Source organism: Capricornis sumatraensis, chromosome X, assembly GCF_032405125.1.
Source record: "Capricornis sumatraensis isolate serow.1 chromosome X, serow.2, whole genome shotgun sequence".
Lineage (NCBI taxonomy): Eukaryota > Metazoa > Chordata > Mammalia > Artiodactyla > Bovidae > Capricornis > Capricornis sumatraensis.
Genome location: NC_091092.1, coordinates 131,857,747 through 131,878,617, shown reverse-complemented (window position 1 = coordinate 131,878,617; position 20,871 = coordinate 131,857,747). Strand labels below are relative to the sequence as shown.

Below are 20,871 nucleotides of genomic sequence, written 5' to 3'. Positions count from 1 at the left end.
TTGTTAAAGCCAACATTTTCAATGGTGACAGTTACTGTTACACAGCAAATGTCTTGGGCTGAAACTCAAGAAATCAAGCTTTTATTTTGAAGTTTACAACCTGCCCTTTGCTAGACTTGAGACAAGGCATTTCACTCTGCATCACCTACTAGAAAGGGACTGGGTGGGACCTTTGTGCATCAGTGAGGGTGCCGTTGACATTTTGAGGGGGAAATTCCTCCTGATGTGCGGCTCTCCTGAGCTCACCACCGTGTTGGTTATCTCTCCTCTCCACCGGCTCAGTGCCAGGGCATCTCCAAATAGGCATACCCCCAGGACATACCGCATTTCCATGCGCCACCTGGAAGTGCTATCTGGATGTACTGTGTACCATATGCAGGTGAGAGACACTAAGAAATTGCTTCTCAAGTGCCAAGGTCATGAAAAACAAAGCAAGTGGCAGATGGTGTCCTAGAATGGATCAGACTAAAAAGGGGTGCTCTCGGAACAGAAAAAAAAAGGACACAGGTTTCTAAAAAGGGAAATTAAAAAATTCCATAGTTTAATAATATTGAATTCATGTTAATTTCTTAATTTTCATATATCTGTCATGGTGATTTAACCCATTAGGAAACAGGTCTAGAGCAGAGTTTCTTTCTCATCCTCAGTACTGTTAACATTTTAAGCTAAATAACTCTTGCCAGTAGCATATCGAACTGTGAAAACCAAAATGCTCCAGACATTTCCACATATCCTTGGGAGCAATGGAAGGATGAAGTCCCCCCAGGTGGAGGGCCCCTGGTACACAGGAGTCCGGTATTATTTTTCAACTCTTTTCTAAGTATATATATAGATAGAGAGATCTTTGTCAAATTTACACAAACACATACACATATTCAGAGAAACAGAGGAAAAATTTACACATATTCATAGAAACAGAGGAGCAAAGCAGTGATTTTTAAAGTTACCTGGGCATACTAAAATGATCTCTAAGCATAAAAGGCGGCAATGGAAAAGTAACAGTTCTTACTGGCTTCATTGATAACCACATAACAGATACAAATGTACTTTGAAAATAAGCTGAATTCAACCGAAAGATATTGAGTTCATCCATATGAGACTGGTTGTAATAATTACACAAAAATTTTTAACAGTTCTTTTACATACTCAAATGGACCAAATATTTGACAAAGGAGCCAAGAATATACAATGGAGAAAAGACAATCTCTTTAACAAGTGGTGCTGGGAAAACTCGTCAACCTCTTGTAAATGAATGAAACTAGAACACTTTCTAACACCATACACAAAAATAAACTCAAAATGGATTAAAGATCTAAATGTAAGACCACAAACTATAAAACTCCTAGAGGAAAACATAGGCAAGACACTCTCTGACATAAATCACAGCAGGATCCTCTATGACCCACCTCCCAGAATATTGGAAATAAAAGCAAAAATAAACAAATGGGACCTAACTAAACTTAAAAGCTTCTGCACAACAAAGGAAACTATAAGCAAGGTGAAAAGACAGACTTCATAATGGGAGAAAATAATAGCAAAGAAGCAACTGACAAAGAATTAATCTCAAACATATACAAGCAGCTCATGCAGCTCAATTCCAGAAAAATAAACGACCCAATCAAAAAATGGGCCAAAGAACTAAATAGACATTTCTCCAAAGAAGACATTCAGATGGCTAACAAATACATGAAAAGATGCTCAACATCACTCATTATCAGAGAAATGCATATCAAAACCACAATGAGGTTCCATTTCACGCCAGTCAGAATGGCTGCTATCCAAAAGTCTACAAGCAATAAACGCTGGAGAGGGTGTGAAGAAAAGGGAACCCTCTTACACTGTTGGTGGGAATGCATACTAGTACAGCCACTATGGAGAACAGTGTGGAGATTCCTTAAAAAACTGGAAATAGAACTGCCATATGACCCAACAATCCCACTGCTGGGCATACACACCGAGGAAACCAGAACTGAAAGAGACACGTGTACCCCAATGTTCATCACAGCACTGTTTATAATAGCCAGGACATGGAAGCAACCTAGATGTCCATCAGCAGACAAATGGATAAGAAAGCAGTGGTACATATACACAATGGAGTATTACTCAGCCATTAAAAAGAATACATTTGAATCAGTTCTAATGAGGTGGATGAAACTGGAGCCTATTATACAGAGTGAAGTAAGCCAGAAAGAAAAACACCAATACAGTATACTAAGACATATATATGGAATTTAGAAAGATGGTAACCATAACCGTGTATGCAAGACAGCAAAGGAGACACAGATGTATAGAACAGTCTTTTGGACTCTGTGGGAGAGGGAGAGGGTGGGATGATTTGGGGGAATGTCATGGAAACATGTATAATATCATGTAAGAAACTAATTACCAGTCCAGGTTCAAAACAGGATGCTTGGGGCTGGTGCACTGGGATGACCCGGAGGGAGAGTATGAGGAGGGAGGTGGGAGAGGGTTCAGGATGGGGAACATGTGTGCGCCCGTGGTGGATTCATGTTGATGTGTGGCAGAACCAACGCAATATTATAAAGTAATTAGCCTCCAATTAAAATAAATAAATTTAAATTTAAAAAACAAATATTTATTAGGATATCTCCCATTCTATGTCTTAAGAAGCATCATTTCTCCAAAATTGATATCAGCAAAAAGGTGATTAGTTTTAGCTGCTTGGGTCTTCCTCAATAGAAGAACATGTAAGTATCCCTCCTCCATGATGGTTTGGCCAAAAAAAGCCTAAGGTTTTAAGCAAACACACCAGTAAGCTTGTGCTCTACAAATTACAGCTACAGAAATAGACAGAATTGCAGAGATGTGTTTCCATTTTCTTCTGACTGAAGCAGTTGACCTGGGATGGAGTAAGCCTACTTGTTGTGGAGAAAGGGCCAGGGGAAAGCACACCCCTGCTTCTGGAGGCAGCTGCAAAGCAGAGGCTGCACGTGAAGATGGAGACGCCCCAGTGGGCTGGGGTTGCCTCCTGGTTTGGAAGATCCTTTGAGAAATTAACCACTGTCTTGGTTCCCACAGGGGTAAGACACTGAAGTCCAACACGAGCTAAACCACAGGAAGGGAGACCTCCTTCTATTGTGACCATCCGCACTACATTCCCCAGGGAGTATCCACCCAAGCAGTCAGGTGCAACGAGAGGGAGAAATGGGGGGTCACACATCTTCTCATGTTCACTGTAGCCCAGGAGGCCCCTGGGTTAACAGCCAAGATGTTAAGCATGCTTCATTCACTCACAGATGCTCACTAAGAGCTAACAATGACTGGCCACTATGGTTAGCGGGGGTTGGGAGAAGACTTCAACTGCAAGGGCATTTAGTGCTATTAAGACTCTTGGAGAGGGTGAGATCATGGAAACTTACATTACCATATGTAAAATAGGTCAATTCAGTTCACTTCAGTCGCCCGGTCCTGTCTGAGTCTGTGACACCCCATGGACTGCAGCCTGCCAGGCTTCCCTGACCATCACCAACTCCCGGCGCTTCCTCAAACTCAGTCCATTGAGTCACTGATGCCATCCAACTATCTCTCGTCCTCTGTTCTCCCCTTCTCCTCCTGCCTTCAATCATTCCAAGCATCAGGGTCTTTTCCAATGAGTCAGCTCTTTGCATCAGGTGGCCAAAGTATTGGGATTTGGCTTCAACATCAGTCCATTGGAAGGACTGATTTCCTTTACAACTGACTAGCTTGATCTCCTTGCAGTCCAAGGGACTCTCAAGAGTCTTCTCCAACACCACAGTTCAAAAGCATCAATTCTTCGGCGCTCAGCTTTCTTTATAGTCCAACTCTCACATCCGTACATGGCTACTAGAAAAACCATAGCCTTGACTAGACAGACCTTTCTTGGCAAAGTAATGTCTTTGCTTTTCAATATGCTGTCTAGGTTGGTCATAGCTTTTCTTCCAAGGAACAAACGTCTTTTAATTTCATGGCTGCAGTCACCATCTCCAGTGATTCTGGAGCCCAAGAAAATAAAGTCTGTCACTGTTTCCATTGTTTCTCCATCTATTTGGCATGGAGGGATGGAACCAGATGCCATGATCTTAGTTTTCTGAATACTGAATTTTAAGCCAGCTTTAAGCCAGTAAAATAGGTAGCCAATGGGAATTTGCTGTATGACTCGGGGGAATTATGAACTCAGACAGGAGCTCAGTATCAACCTAGCTGGGTGGGGTGGGGAGGAGGATGGAGGGAGGTTCCAGTGGGAGGTGGCATGTGTATACTTATGCCTGATTCACGTTGAGGTTTGACAGAAAGCAACTAAGTTCTGTAAAGCAATAATCCTTCAATTAAAAAAATACATAAATTTTTTTAAAAAAACACTCTTGAAGATCAAGTTCATAGTGTGAGCCTAACAAAAGATTAAATCCAACATGGAAGCCAAAACTCCCAAGTTGCCAGAATCTGCCCACAAGCTCCATGCTCCATCTGAGAATTGACCCAGGATTGTGGGGAGAACAGGACTTCTGAATTCCATGTTGCTTGTCGACAGTCTTTGTCAGGAGGGGTTCTAATTTCTACCCACAGGAGAATTTCATAGACTAAGCTTTGAACACCATTTTCAATTTTATCAGCTGACATCCCCTGGGAGCCTATCAAGCACCCTGTCCATCAGCAACACAAGACTTCTCCGGGCCTGGGGCCTGAGGCCAAGGCTGTATTCCCAAAGAGCCGTCCATGTGGACACTCAGGGACTGTGAAATGAATGGATGGATGGATGAACTAACAGAATGGAGAAATGAGCTCCATCGTTTTTATTCACTGTTTCTACAATATCCCAAAAAGAGAGGAACAGAGAAACTAAGTTGGGGGTAGCATAGCAATAATAGAAAAGGAATAAAGGGAAGGAGGGAGATTTCTTTCCCAAACCTTTGTTCCCCAGCCACAAATATTCAGACAGCATAACACAGAGGACTCCCTAGTATACGAAGACTCCTGAATATCATGCAGACAGAAATAGCCAAGAGGAAGTGTACATGTAAAGAAAGTTGGTGCTAAAGTAAGTAACATGAAGACTGATTTACAGATTTCAATAGATAAGTTACTTAGCGACCAAAAGATGCAAATTCCTTCCATTCATACATCATACATCCAACCAGCATGACTTCTTCCACAGTCTTTCTTCCCAAAGTGACCAGAGTGAATGTCCTCTAGGGTTTGCATGAAATGAAAAATCAGCCAACAGCACTTACTGAACTAGTCTTTCAAAGCATGTTTTGATGTAATAAATAAACTGAAATGCCTAAGTTTTTAAAAGGTCTCATCACGACAAATAAAATCTTATTACAATACATGGTGACAGATGTTATTCATACTTATTGTGGTGATCATTTCACAATACACACCAATATCAAGTCATTATGTTTTACACTTGCAGCTCACATAATGGGCTCTATTACAGTTCAATAAAAATAAACACAGAGTGAAATTGCACTAGCACAGCTAAATGGAAAACACACATTTTCAAGATTTGTAAATATACGTGGGTCTGATGGAATTCTTTGTATTCACTTGAATAATAATTTTGTCAAACTGTGTCAGAAACAGCAATACTTAGACATAAACAATTGCTTCTGTCAGCAAACCACTAAAAAGACAGAACTGTCCACTCCCTTTCCTAAAGCGTGGGGAGCCCTGGACTGAAGGGAACTGTCTAAGAAGTGGCTCCACTGCCACTTCTCATCAGTGGCACCAGACAGGGCCAACTGGGCTGAGAAGAATCAGGCTCTTGTTTCTTGAAATCAAAGGACTAAATAGGAGCTGGGCTGCTCTTTTACAAGCACAAGACTGTTAATCCCCTTACCATGGATACAAGAGCATGTTGTTCCTTCTTAGATCACAAGGCTTATCCCTGAATAATTAGACAGAGGGAGAAATTCATTCTGTGCCCTACATCATTTTACTCAGAAAGAGAACACCGTGCTTGAGTTACACTTCTTCTCTGCTAAAAATGATAAATCATCTGATAAAAACAGTATTTGAGTAAAGGAGGCAGATAAATTTCTCAGTTGACCTGGAAAATGGGCTAAAATTTTGTCATAATTTCCTGAGATAATACTTTCAACATTTAAAACTTCCTGTGAAAATCTTTTCAAAAATCTGGACTAAACTTTACAACAAAACCTTGAAAACACCTGTTTACTATTTTCAAAGTCCCAAGAAAACTGAATGTAACTTGATCCAATAAGAGCAGAACTTTCTTCCACTTAGTCTTTTACTTGAATCATCCCCCCTACTTTTAAGAAAACTCGTGGAAGAGCAAGAAAAGCACCTGATATCAAGATCTGTCAGTAACGATTTCAAAAGAATTGGTTCTGTCACATTTCATTCATCTTCCATGTGTGCCTGGGCCAGCTTCTCGCGAATGTCCTCTGTGGGACCTGGATTTATCCATCACTGAAGTCTCAGGGCCTATGTGGCAGCCTACACAGCAGGCTTCCGATAGTGGCTACCAGTTTCTCTGGCTCCCACCCAGCAGTGCGGCACATGCAGCCTCAGGAGAGCCCAGTGAAGAAGAGTCTTCTGCTTCTCACACCACAGCCTTGGGTGCTCTGTCAGCTCTCTCTCTCCTTCACTCCTGCAGCATCTGGAGGGACTGATGGAGCTGGCGTGGCATTTCTGGCTGTTTAAGAGCTCAGGCCAGTCTCATCAAAACCTAGATCAACTGTCTTCGCGCCTCTAACACCCAGTTTCCCTCCCCACTGGGCTGGCCTGTGCAGGATGCATTCTGCCCTCCAGGCTCCACTCCTCCTGCCCATAGCCCCTGACCTCCCCCGACTCCTGCTCACTGAGGGATGGAAAAGGGACAGGGGCGGGGGCGGGGATCTGCAGGAGAGGACGAGGCCAGCTTCGGTTCCCCAGGTGGGCTCCCCGTGTGCCCCTGCCTGCTGGTGGCCTCATCATGGCGGGCCCTCCTGTCCCTCCAGAGTGCACTTGGGGCCTTCGGAGAAGGTGTGGTGATCTCTGCACTGGCCCTTCCCCTGGCACAGACGATGGCTTCCACCTCGCCCTGCCTGCCCACTCTCCGCCTTCCCTGGGCCCTGCACTTGGATCTTGGGCCCCACAGGCCCGTCCAGCTCCCTTCAGTGGCCTCCACTTGGCCCCAGCAGCCATCCGAAGGCAGACTGCTGGCAAAGCCACTCTCGCTCATGCAGGCTCGAGCTGCCTTTGCCTTCAGCTTTCTCCAGCTGAGAGGCAGGTGCCAGTCTCTATTCCACGCGCATGATGGTCTCAGTGCCTGGACACACTCATGGTGTCCAGAGCTCTAGGCGCTGCTACTCTGGTGCTGCTCCTCGGCACGTGTGCAAATTGGGGAACGACGTGCCCATCTCTCCTCTCACTGACGACTCCTCTCTCTACTCGCGGCTCTGTGTGACCTGGGGTGGGCAGGGGAGCAGGCAAGTTTGGCACCAGTGTGGCCTGGGCACCAGATCCTCACATGGGCCCAGCTGTCAGCTCCCTGTGGGCTGCAAGTGCACACTGCTGCCACCCAGCCCACCCGTCCTCTGGGGAAGGTGGTGGAGGTGCCCCGCCCCCTCTCTGCAGGCCCACACCTCTGCCTTTGGGACCCCTGACCTTCTCTTCCACTGCCTGCGTGGGGTCATGCTGACTGGATGTAAGTCCCACATGGAGGCAGCCAGGACCTCACTCTAGAAGGAACACCCTCCTGCAGAGTCCAGCCAGGTTCTACTGGGTCAAGGGTAGGCTGCTCGTAGGTTCCCAAATATGCAGAGGAGACAATAACCCTGTGTCATGGAGGTGATCATGACACCTCTTCATTACTCTGTTCATTGCTATCTTTAGCGAGTTGTTGCTGACTTGCTAAGTCATGTCTGACTCTTTGTGACCCCATGGACTATAGCCCTCCAGGCTCATCTGTTCATGGGATTCTACAGGCAAGAATATTGGAGTGTGTTGCCATGCTCTCCTCCAGCGGATCTTCCTAACCCAGGTATCAAACCTGTGTCTCCAGAGTCTCCGGCCTGGGCAGGCAGGTTCTTTACCACTGAGCCACCAGGGAAGCCCTCATTAGTGAGTTGTTCTTTACATTTTCCATTCAGTACACCTCAGTATCTTTAAGTTTTCTGCAATATCCATAGAATAAGCAACAAGCAGGAAAAAAATTTTTTTAAACTGGCAAACGTTCACAATTTGAATCCCTGAAGCCATCCTCAAAGGGATACATGCCACCCCTCTCGAATTCAATCTGCCTGACACTGGCACAAAAAGACCTCTGAAAGGCAGATTTAAAATCTGATCCATTTGCCAAGCTACTGGTGTTTTTCTGTTACCTGTCACACTTGGGAGAGGCAGTCTGCCTGGGAAGTTGTTTTCAATCTATCTTGTGTCGTGTGTTCCCCTTTCCCAGAGGGCCACATGCTCGGGTAAAGATGCAGCCACCTTTAGGGCAGCACATGTAGAATCGGGCCCAGCACCTGTACTGCATCTTAAACACATCCTGATTCATTAGGCAGCCCTCATCACTCAGCCTTCTGACAGCAGTACTGCTGAAACTCAAACTGAGCATTTACAGGGAAAAATTTGTTGAACCCCAATCTAGTTTTGCACTTTTCAATTTTTTCAACTGACATTGGCAACAAAAGCTACAGTATATACCCTATGCACCCAGTTAAAACATCTCAGCAAATAAACCAGATCATACATTCATAGACTCCTACAAGGTGCAGGCTTGGGAAAATAAAAAATTTCAAAAGTGAATTTCTCAAAATTAATCTAAAATATTATAAATTTAAATTAACTTTTCCTAAGAATGGAAGCATGATTTAACATAGTCACAAGATGAAATTTTGCACTCAGAGGAAGTAAGAGTATAATAAAAAAACAGTATATATAAATTCTGCTGATCAAGAATAACAGAGATTAAAAGAGACTAGTTGAGGGGTTTTAGCATTGTGAGATGGCCAATGGCTTTTTTCCTTATGTTTTTCTTTTTTTAAATTGAGGTATAGTTTATGTACAATATTATATAAATTTTAGGGGTACAACATATTGATTTGCAATTTTAAAGGCTATACTCCATTTACAGTTATAAAATATTGGCTATATTTTCTGTGCTATATAATATATCCCTGTAGTTTATTTATTTTACATACAGCAAACTCTACCTCTTAATTCCATGCCCCTTCTTGTCCTTCCCCCTTCCCTCTCCCCTTTGGTAGTCACTAGGAGCCACCCTGTGTCCGAGGTCAGAGGCGGCAGCCGGGAGGAGCAACCCCACGCCCGAGGCCAGGGGTGGCGGCCAGGAGGAGCAACCCCATGTCCAAGGAGTGGTGGCTGTGCGGGCGCAGGAGGCCTAGAGGAGCCATCCCACGCTGAAGGTCAGGAAGGGCGGCGGTGAGGAGATACCTCTCGTCCAAGGTAAGGAGCAGCGGCTGTGCTTTGCTGGAGCAGCCATGAAGAGATACCCCACGCCCAAGGTAAGAGAAACCCAAGTAAGATGGTAGGTGTTGCAAGAGGGCATCAGAGGGCAGACACACTGAAACCATACTCACAGAAAACTAGTCAATCTAATCACGCTAGGACCACAGCCTTGTCTAACTCAATGAAACCAAGCCATGCCTGAGGGACAACCAAAGAGGGGCGGGTCATGGTGGAGAGGCCTGACAGAATGTGGTCCACTGGAGAAGAGAATGGCAAGCCACTTCAGTATTCTTGCCTTGAGAACCCCATGAACAGTAGGAAAAGGCAAAATGATAAGATACCAAAAGAAGAACTCCCCAGGACATTAGGTTCCCAATATGCTACTGGAGATCAGTGGAGAAATAACTCCAGAAAGGATGAAGGGATGGAGCCAAAGCAAAAAAATACCCAGTTGTGGATGTGTCTGGTGATAGAAGCAAGGTCCGATGCTGTAAAGAGCAATATTGCATAGGAACCTGGAATGTCAGGTCCATGAATCAAAGCAAATTGGGAAGTGGTCAAATAAGAGATGGCAAGAGTGAACATTGACATTCTAGGAATCAGCGAACTACAATGGACTAGAATGGGTGAATTTAACTCAGATGACCATTATATCTACCACTGCGAGCAGGAATCCCGTAGAAGAAATGGAGTAGCCATCATGGTCAACAAAAGAGTCCGAAATGCAGTACTTGGATGCAATCTCAAAAACGACAGAATGATCTCGGTTCATCTCCAAGGCAAACCATTCAATATCACGGTAATCCAAGTCTATGCCCCAACCAGTAATGCTGAAGAAGCTGAAGTTGAACAGTTCTATGAAGACCTACAAGAACTTTTAGAACTAACACCCCAAAAAGATGTCCTTTTCATTATAGGGGACTGGAATGAAAAAGTAGGAAGTCAAGAAACACCTGGAGTAACAGGCAAATTTGGCCTTGGAATGTGGAATGAAGCAGGGCTAAGAGTTTTGCCAAGAAAATGCACTGGTCACAACACAAGAGAAGACTCTACACATGGACATCACCAGATGGTCAACACCAAAATCAGATTGATTATATTCTTTGCAGCCAAAGATGGAGAAGCTCTATACAGTCAACAAAAACAAGACCAGGAGCTGACCATGGCTCAGATCATGAACTCTTTATTACCAAATTCAGACTGAAATGGAAGTAGGGAAAACCGCTAGACCATTCGGGTATGACCTAAATCAAATCCCTTATGATTATACAGTGGAAGTGAGAAATAGATTTAAGGGCCTAGATCTGATAGATAGAGTGCCTGATGAACTATGGAATGAGGTTCCTGACATTGTACAGGAGATAGGGATGAAGACCATCCCCATGAAAAAGAAATGCAAAACAGCAAAATGGCTGTCTGAGGAGGCCTTACAAATAGCTGTGAAAAGAAGAGAAGCAAAAAGCAAAGGAGAAAAGGAAAGATATAAGCATCTGATTGCAGAGTTCCAAACAATAGCAAGGAGATAACAAAGCCTTCTTCAGCGATCAATGCAAATAGAGGGAAAGAACAGAATGGGAAAGACTAGAGATCTCTTCAAGAAAATTAGAGATACCAAGGGAACATTTCATGCAAAGATGCGCTCAAGAAAGGACAGAAATGGTATGGACCTAACAGAAGCAGAAGATATTAAGAAAAGGTGGCAAGAATACACAGAAGAACTGTACAAAAAAGATCTTCACAACCTGGATAATCACGATGGTGTGATCACTCACCTAGAGCCAGATATCCTGGAGTGTGAAGTCAAGTGGGCCTTAGAAAGCATCACTATGAACAAAGCTAGTGGAGGTGATGGAATTCCAGTTGAGCTATTTCAAATCCTGAAAGATGATGCTGTGAAAGTGCTGCACTCAATATGCCAGCAAATTCGGAAAACTCAGCAGTGACCACAGGACTGGAAAAGGTCAGCTTTCATTCCAATCCCAAAGAAAGGCAATGCCAAAGAATGCTCAAACTACCACACAATTGCACTCATCTCACATGCTAGTAAAGTAATGCTCAAAATTCTCCAAGCCAGCCTTCAGCAATATGTGAACCGTGAACTCCCTGATGTTCAAGCTGGTTTTAGAAAAGGCAGAGGAACCAGAGATCAAATTGCCAACATCTGCTGGATCATGGAAAAAGCAAGAGAGTTCCAGAAAAACATCTATTTCTGCTTCATTGACTATGCCAAAGCCTTTGACTGTGTGGATCACAATCAACTGTGGAAAATTCTTCAAGAGATGGGAATACCAGACCACCTGACCTGCCTCTTGAGAAATCTGTATGCAGGTCAGGAAGCAACAGTTAGAACTGGACATGGAACAACAGACTGGTTCCAAATAGGAAAAGGAGTATGTCAAGGCTGTATATTGTCACTCTGCTTATTTAACTTATATGCAGAGTACATCATAAGAAACGCTGGACTGGAAGAAACACAAGCTGGAATCAAGACTGCTGGGAGAAATATCAATAATCTCAGATATGCAGATGACACCACCCTTATGGCAGAAAGTGAAGAGGAACTAAAAAGCCTCTTGATAAAAGTGAAAGAGGAGAGTGAAAAAGTTGGCTTAAAGCTCAACATTCAGAAAACGAAGATCATGGCATCCAGTCCCATCACTTCATGGGAAGTAGATGGGGAAACAGTGGAAACAGTGTCAGACTTTTTGGGGTGGGGGCTCCAAAATCACTGCAGATGGTGACTGCAGCCATGAAATTAAAAGATGCTTACTCCTTGGAAGAAAAGTTATGACCAACCTAGATAGCATATTCAAAAGCAGAGACATTACTTTGCTGACTAAGGTTCGTCTAGTCAAGGCTATGGTTTTTCCTGTGGTCATGTATGGATGTAAGAGTTGGACTGTGAAGAAGGCTGAGCGCTGAAGAATGATGCTTTTGAAGTGCTGGAGAAGACTCTTCAGAGTCCCTTGCACTGCAAGGAGATCCAACCAGTCCATTCTGAAGGAGATCAGTCCTGGGATTACTTTGGAAGGAATGATGCTAAAGCTGAAAGTCCAGTACTGTGGCCACCTCATGCGAAGAGTTGACTCATTGGAAAAGACTTTGATGCTGGGAGGGATTGGGGGCAGGAGCAGAAGTGGACGACAGAGGATGAGATGGCTGGATGGCATCACTGACTCGATGGACATGAATCTGAGTGAACTCCGCGAGTTGGTGATGGACAGGGAGGCCTGGCGTGCTGCGATTCATGGGGTCACAAAGAGTCAGACATGACTGAGTGACTGAACTGAACTGAGGTTGTTCTCTATATCTGAGTCTGTTTCTTTTTGTTATTTTCACAAGTCTGCTTTATTTTCTGGATTCCACATAGAAGTGATAACATGCAGTATGTGTCTGACTTAAATTTCACTAAACATAATACCCTCCCAAGTACATCCACATTGTTGCAAATGGTAAAATTTCACTCTTTTTTCTGGTGGAGTAGTATTCCATTTGTGTCTGTGTGTGTGTACACCATCTTCTATATCTGTTCATCTACTGATGGGCACTTAGGTTGCTTCTGAATCTTAGCTAATTTAAATAACATTTCTATGAACATTGGGATGTGTGTATCTTTTTGAATTAGCATGTTTCTTTTTTCTGATAAATAACCAGGAATGGTCTGCTGGGTCATATGTTAATTCTATTTTTAGGGTGTTTTTTTTTAACTTTTGAAAATAACATCTTTAAAGTTTTTGCATAGGTAAAATATTAAACTTAAAATAGGTCTTAGTACATCAAAATACTAAGTTCTCTAATTGTATTCCAAGATGGTCTTTAAAACATAATATCCCATAAATTACAGAATAGCAACCTTGGTCTGCAATTGTACACAGTGAATTTTTACAAATATAATAAATATATTTATGCCTGTACACATATTTTTAGTTTTTTGAGGAAACTCCATACTGTTTTCCATAGTAGCTGCACCAATTTACATCCCCACCAATAGAGTACTAGGGTTCCCTTTTCTCCTTGTATTTTTCCTTTTTGATTTTTTAGAAGGCAATCTTCTACTTTTTTTATTTTAAAAAGGATATTAATATCATTTCAGAAAGAATGCTTCAGTTTAAAGGCATAAGTAAAAGCAAATATATCTTTTCTAAAAATCTATAAAATAAGAGTAGAGTTCACTTAGGGCATTTTTTTTTAACCTTACACCCCCTTCTTTTAATTTTTTGAATCATGTGAATATGTTACATATTTTAAAATACGTGTGTGTGTGAACACACAAATCCACATATTGTATGTTTATTTTGTTCCTCCAAATGTTACTCTTCTGTTTATTCCTTATATTCACAGCTCATGCATAATACATTGTGGCTTTGAGTAGGACCAATAAATAGAAACCCTCTCTGCTAGGTTTTTAACAGAAGACAAAAGAATGAAGCAAACAGGAGACTAAAATAAAAGACTTCATTGGAGGATATGACTTTCATCAGCAGGTAAATTTCCTTCCGAATTGTAAAAAAATTCTGAAATGAGATAAATTCATCTCTAACGACCCAGGTAGAGCTGAACAGCTATCACCACATACTGGAGTAAGAGGCAAGATATTTAACACTTTAGGATCTGGTACCTACCAATCTAAACAGTCCATAGCTGTAGAAAGCACAAAGAGCCGTGAGGGTGTGTGAGCCTGCCCAGGCAGGGCCTGATTCTGTATTTAGTGTGAGGAGCAGCACAGAAAAATGTGTGCTGAGAGTACGCTGGCTTCCCCTTCCAGCCCATCAATCAGATCAGTTCAGTCATTTCACCTCTCAAGGGGAATAGTGAAGGAAGAGGGTAGAGAAAAACCAGGAGTGTTACCCTAACCACAAATAGAGATGAAAAGAAACATCACAAATAGGGAAGATTCCTCTGGAAGAATAGACAAAAATGTAAAACTATTAAAACTGTACTAAAACTTTTAAGAAAATAAACAAGGTGCTATGACAGATACCAACAGTACGATGAACCTATACATATGTAAAATTATTTTCAAAATGAGTGCTATGGATTTATCCTCCTCCCCAAATTCATATGTTGAAGCTCTAACCCTAAATGTGAATGCATTTGGAGACAGGGCCTATAAGGAGATAATTTGAGTTAAATGAGATGTCATTTAACTGATAGAAAGGATTACCACCCTCATCCAAAAAGACTCCAGAATGCTCGTTCTCTCTCCTGCCAGTTCTCCTTCAACCAAAAAGAGGTCATGTGAGCATACAAAGATTTGGTGGCACCTACAAGCTGAAAGGAGAGGCCTCAGATCGAAACCTACGTTGTCAGCATCTTATTCTTCAACTCTCTCAGCCGCCTGAACAGTGAGAAATAAATTTCTGTTGTTTAAGTCACCCAGTCTATGGTATTTTATAATGGCAGCCAGAGCAGACCAATACAATGAGAATAGAACTCTTCTCTTTCCATCTATCTATCGTACCAACAAGAGAAATATACATAAAATAGAAATCTAGAAAGCTTATGACAAAAAAAAAGAAAGCTTCTGACATATAACTACAAATTTTTATATTTATCTCCATAGTGCCTATTGAATGAAGAGCATTATTTGAACATGATATAAACTATAAGCTGACCTAGATTATAAAGGTTTTTTAAATGTTAAATTAAAACGTGGGTCCCTTAAAAATAATATTTAAATAAATTATTTTCAAGATTGAGTTTTACTTTAATTCTATCTCAAATAATATTGCAAGCAATCAATTAAGACTTTTCACTGTTTACTTACTCAGTTGTTTCTCTGTTGGGAACTTTTCTCATGGAGAAAGCCACCATTGCCTTGAAGAGATACTCTTCATTTGTATCCCAAGCATACTGAAAGAGAAGTAACACAGAGAATGAAAAGTAGAGAGGCACGGAATAAGAACTGGTCCATTGGGTTGTAACTGCGGCCACAGTGGTGTTGGTGTGTGTGTGTCTGTCTGTGTCTCTCTCTTTCATCTCACATAAAAAAAGACTGGGGACCATGATAAATCATGTCACCATAATGTTTAGGATAGAATCTCCTGGTTATTCTATCACTGCAAGTGTGGTGTGTTTCCCACTGCACACTCTTCTTCAAAATCTGCAGTATTAGTAACCAGTCAACAAACAGGGCATTTGGACATCTCATCCTGTATGCAAACAGTTGATTCCTTTTCATCCTTTCTCTCTTCCCTCATAAACTGACTCCCCATCTCAGCTTCCTTTCCTGTATTAATACAAGTTTTCATTTTCTTAGCTGAAAACTTGAGTGTATGTGCATGTGATGGGCTGAATTGTACTTCCCACAAAGAAATTTGTATGTTAAAATCCTGACCCCCAGTACCTCAAAATGTAACCATATATGGAAGACAGTGTCTTTACCCAGGCGATTAGGTTAAAATCAGATCATTAGGGTGGGTCCTAATCCAATATGATGGGTGTCATTGTAAGAACAGGAAATTTGGACACAGACACAGAGGGAAAACATGTGAACACAGCCACCTACAAGCAAGGAGATGGTCTGGAACACATCCCTCTCTCACAGAACTCAAAAGGAATCAACCCTGCTGAAACCTTGATCTTGGACTTCGAGCCTCCAAAATGAGAGAAAACAGATGTCCATCGTTTAAGCCACCGAGTCTGTGGTACTATTACAGCAGCCCTAATCCCAGGGACGGGGGAGCCTGGTGGGCTGCCATCTATGGGGTCGCACAGAGTCGGACACGACTGAAGTGACTTAGCAGCAGCAAACTAAGGTGGTTGACCCACATTTTAGGTGTGTAATCTAGCATAACTGGAGAAAATCACGAAACAGTGTGGCTTAACTCAATTCATGGTGACCTACTCCCAAACTGCCTGGCATCCCCTTAGGGGTTTCCACCAGTTGTCTCTCCCTCATGGTTCACAATGACTGTTTCAAACCTCCTTCAGCCCCCACCACACCCTCCACACCTCCATGCTTTCCTTCATTCCTCACTTTCACTAAGCACTCTTGTTTCTTAAGTAATAGATACATCTCGAGTCATCCACTGACGCACATCCCACCTCCTGCCCTCCTGACACCAAGTACAAAACTTCTTCCACAGGCACATGTCGTATCCACATCCTCCCCCAAGGGCCACATGTGGTGTTTCTCCTCCGGTCAATGGCTACTCCATCCACCGCTATTAGGAATGCTTCCATTTGGCCCTTCTCTGGATCTAAACTATATCAGTTTCCCTCTGTGCATTCAATGCTGACTGGAAGCTGTTCATTGACTTTGAACTATGCTTAAGTCTTTCCCATTAAAATAACAAAGCCAAATCGCTTTATTCAGTCCTCCTTCTTCTACCAACTGTCGTTTCTCTCCTGCCCTTCGCAACCAAAATTCTTGCAGGAGCTGTCCATCCTTCCGTCTGCAGCTGGTCACTGACCATGTATCGTGAACCCCCTCCACCCGCCTTCCGGTCCCTGCACTCCACAAAGCAGCTCTCTCGTGCTACCAATGATCTTCACGTTGCTCCACACAGTGAGCAGTTTTCAGTCTCCCCTCGCCTGGCCCCTCAACAGCACTCAACGCTCTTGAACACTCCCTTCATCTGAAAGCACTCTCTTCCCTCTCCTGACACAGCATCCTCCTGGTCTTCCTGCTGTCCCTCTGCCTCCTCTGCAAGCGCTTTAAGAATCACAAAGCTCAAGGCCAGCCCCTCTCCTCTGGCCATCCTCCACCTTCTTCATCAGCGCTGTCATCATCCCTTCAGTGCAAGAGACGCGGCAATGGATATCTCAAGCCAGTTCAATAATGCCTCAAACTCAGTAAGTCCAAAAGCCATGGTTTTCTTATCTATTCTCAGTTCCCTGAGTCTTAAAGGGGCCATCATCCATCTAGTTGCTTATCCTTGACCTATCCTCTTCCTTTCCTTGCCATCCCATCCCATGGCTCTCAAATCCTTTCACTGCCCCTCTCTCCACCAACACACTGGACTCCAAATGGCCATCATCTCTCACCCGTACTGCTCCAATCGCCTCCCAACTGGTTCCTTCTGTCTACTCTAGTCTCTTTGAGTCTTTCTTCTACTCTGTGGCCAAAGTGTCTTGCAAACACACATTCTGTCATGACACCTTCTTCTACTCTGTGGCCAAAGTGTCTTGCAAACACACATTCTGTCATGACACCCCTTCCACGAAACCCCCACTTGCTTTAGAAATAATAGCAAAACTCCTCAATACAATCCATACATTCTTGGGCCTGACCCCTCCTTTCTCTCGAAGCTTATTACACGCGATGCTCCTCTTCACTGCTCCAGTTCCAAACACCTTGGCCATCCTTCCACCCTTCACTCTTCCTACGTTCCTCCCTTGTAATAAGCCTTGGCATGTGCTAGTCCTTTCACCCTCTTTCCTTGTATTCCCCAGGTTCACTTCTACTAGTGTTTTAGACCTCACAGTAAATGCCAGGTCCTGTGGCCTCTAATGAGGCCAAAGTCCCTGTGGACTTCTCTTTCCTGAAATGCTTGTCAAGATCACACACTTGCATTTGGTTCATTGGATATGCAACCAATCCCATGACTATAAGCTCCCCAAGGGCAAGGATAAGTCTGGTTTTAGCTGTACCACATCCTGAGCATCCAGCGTGGTGCCTGCCCTCAGAGGATTCTGGGAAAAGCAACCCTACGCACTGGCAGAGATGGTGGATTCTGCCATCAAACCTGACCACCGCCCCCTGCTGACTTGAGATCACGAGTAGGTCACTTAATGTCTTTGCACCTCTGTTTTCTCATCCACCTAATGAGAATGGGAATACCCATGTCATCTTCCTCAAAAGGCTGTTGTGAGAGCTAAATGAGCTAATGTGGGCAAAGTGATTAGAAGGGTCCCAGGTAGAAAGCAAGGTAAGTTCTCAAGGAATGCTGGTGTTAGAATGATTATTACTCATTGAGTGAACAAAATGGTGGATTGCCTTGCAAACCGAATATGTCCAAGTTTCTTCAGCATTTCTTTTTACCATCTCTAGCCTGAGGCATCTTACTCTCACCTTCTATTGGGGAAAATTTTCACAGACCACACTGGCAAACTGAAACTAGAATGACACAACTCCATCTCATTAATTCGAGACTCTTTACTGTTCCTATCGGAGAAGGCAATGGCAACCCACTCCAGTGTTCTTGCCTGGAGAATCCCAGGGACGGGGGGAGCCTGGTGGGCTGCTGTCTATGGGGTCGCACAGAGTCAGTCACGACTGAAGCGACTTAGCAGCAACAGCAGCTTTACTGTTTCTATAGCTACCATGGCCCCATGAGTGCTTTTTAACTTTAATTTCATAAACATATATTTCATGCTGCTATCTTGATATTTTGAGAATTGAGGACAAATGACCACAGAAGTGGAACATTTTGTGCCATGAAAAATCTTACGTGGGTGAAACATGCCCTATTTTCAATGATGAGAAAAGTGACTGACAAAATTCGAATGACCACCACGGTGAGGAGCAGAGCCCAAATCAGGCCTGTTTTGGGGTAGTACAGAACTTTGCATATTTTCCAGCATACACCGCAGATTAAATACTTCAGGCAAAATCACTTTATTAACAATTTCTATTTTACTACAAATCGTTTTGCTTTAAGAAAATATCAGATTTGACATCTTTAAAAGTAGTTTGTGCAAGTTTAAGATAACTATGCACACAGGCTCATAATCAGAGAAAGCAGTGTTATTAGCAAACAAAATTTTAAAGGAACATGCAGGATCTGCACTTACTGCTTTATCTCCCAGGGCTGTTCTGATACTAAGTCTCACTTTAAAAGCATTTTCTGCATCTGCCAGAGAGAAAAAAGACAGCAGTACATGATGACAAAATCCGTCAAAATGGAGCCTGGTAAATCCTAATATTTAAAGCAACTCAAATCAATAGACCCTGGTTCAATTCCTAGGTTAAGAAGATCCTCTGGGAAAGGGATAGGCTACCCACTCCAGTACTCTTGGGCTTCCCTGGTGGTTCAGCTGATAAAGAATCCACCTGCAATGCAGGAGACCTGGGTTTGATCCTGGGTTAGGAAGATCCCCTGGAGAAGAGAAAGGCTACCCACTCCAGTATTCTGGCCTGGAGAATTCCACGGACTCTACATGCTATGGGGTCGCAAAGAGTAGGACACAATTGAGCGACTTTCACGTTCACTTTTTTTTTTTTTCCAAATCAACAGAACACAGATTGCAATTAAACTGTCCTTAATACTTCTGAAAGTTTAACTGCAATCATCTTAGATGGTTGAAATTTTTCTTTCAAACTCATAAAACATTCATAGGCTCAAGTTTCAAGCCACAACACATCGGCAGATTTAGAAAAATAAAGAAGTCTTTCAGTCAGAGACTTGTCAATCATTCAGAAAACTGTTAATCTATTTCAAAGTTTCAAGGCTTACGTACCTGGTTGACAGAGATCGGCACGAATAGCAGTTACTAGAAAAAAGAGCAGCCACATTCTTTCAGAGTGGAAAACACAAGGCAAACGGAGGGAAAAAAAATTCACCCTTCACTTAAAGCTGCCTTAGCCATTCTGTGACCCAGATTAGAATATGAGACAAAGAAGCAAGTCACCACCTAAAAGGTTTAATGATTAACCCCGATCATTTGGGTTAATACTTTGATAGAAGCAGCCCATCTCCTGTCAGTTATTTATGAAAATCTGTTTGGAAAACAGATTAGCTGTCCTTCCCAAACTCTACCTCCAAAGAATGTTTTCTCTGCTGACTCAGAAGTTGGAATCCTCCCCGGCCCTTTCTTCTGTTGTCTGGTTAAATGCACAGTGGAAAGAATTAGTCCTTTCTGGAGGTTTACAATGTGAACTCTCTGCCTTCTCAGGGCTGAAATATCTGGCTTACAGATAGACTATCTTAATTTAGGAAACAAACATCACTCCTTTCTATCTCTGGTGAACAAAGGACACCCTTCCAAGACTGGCTTCATCTGACTGTCACCTCCACAGGTAAACATTCAGGAGAGCTTCCAAATCAAAGAGAATGCTTTCGGTCAGCCCTAAGGTCTGGTAGTTGTGTAAAATTAATGACATAGAGCAGTGCTATCCAATGGAACATTCTGTGATGATGGAAATGTTCTATATCTGCAATAATATAGTATGTATACAGCACATATAACGTACTAGCCACTAGGCATAGGTGGCTGTTGAGCACCTGAAATGGGGCTACTGCTGCTGAGAAACTGAATTTGTATTAATTTAATGTAAAAATATGTGGCTAGTGACTATGATGGTCAGTGCAGTTATACAACAGTAATTAGGAACTACCTACCATGAGCTAGGGCTTCCCTGATAGCTCAGTTGCTAAAGAATCCACCTGCAATGCAGGAGACCCTGGTTTGATTCCTGGGTCAGGAAGATCCCCTGGAGAAGGGATAGGCTACCCACTCCAGTATTCTGGCCTGGAGAATTCCATGGACTGTATAGTCCATGGGGTCGCAAAGAGTCAGACACGACTG

The 20,871-nt window shown here is 42.9% G+C and overlaps 1 protein-coding gene across 2 annotated transcripts in view; it reads right to left on the bottom strand.

Annotated features, from left to right (window-relative positions):
* The window catches only part of CLTRN (collectrin, amino acid transport regulator), a 42,230-nt gene extending 22,305 nt beyond the window's left edge, over positions 1-19,925 (bottom strand). For both annotated transcript variants that reach the window (XM_068962868.1, XM_068962869.1), the window contains exons 1-3: positions 19,804-19,925; positions 19,138-19,196; positions 15,167-15,252 (exon numbers count right to left, since the gene is read on the bottom strand). In XM_068962868.1, the coding sequence (XP_068818969.1) occupies positions 15,167-15,252; positions 19,138-19,196; positions 19,804-19,858 (200 nt within the window). In that variant the 5' untranslated portion in view covers positions 19,859-19,925. The remainder of the gene's footprint in view (positions 1-15,166; positions 15,253-19,137; positions 19,197-19,803) is intronic.
* Between the last annotated feature and the right edge of the window lie 946 nt (positions 19,926-20,871).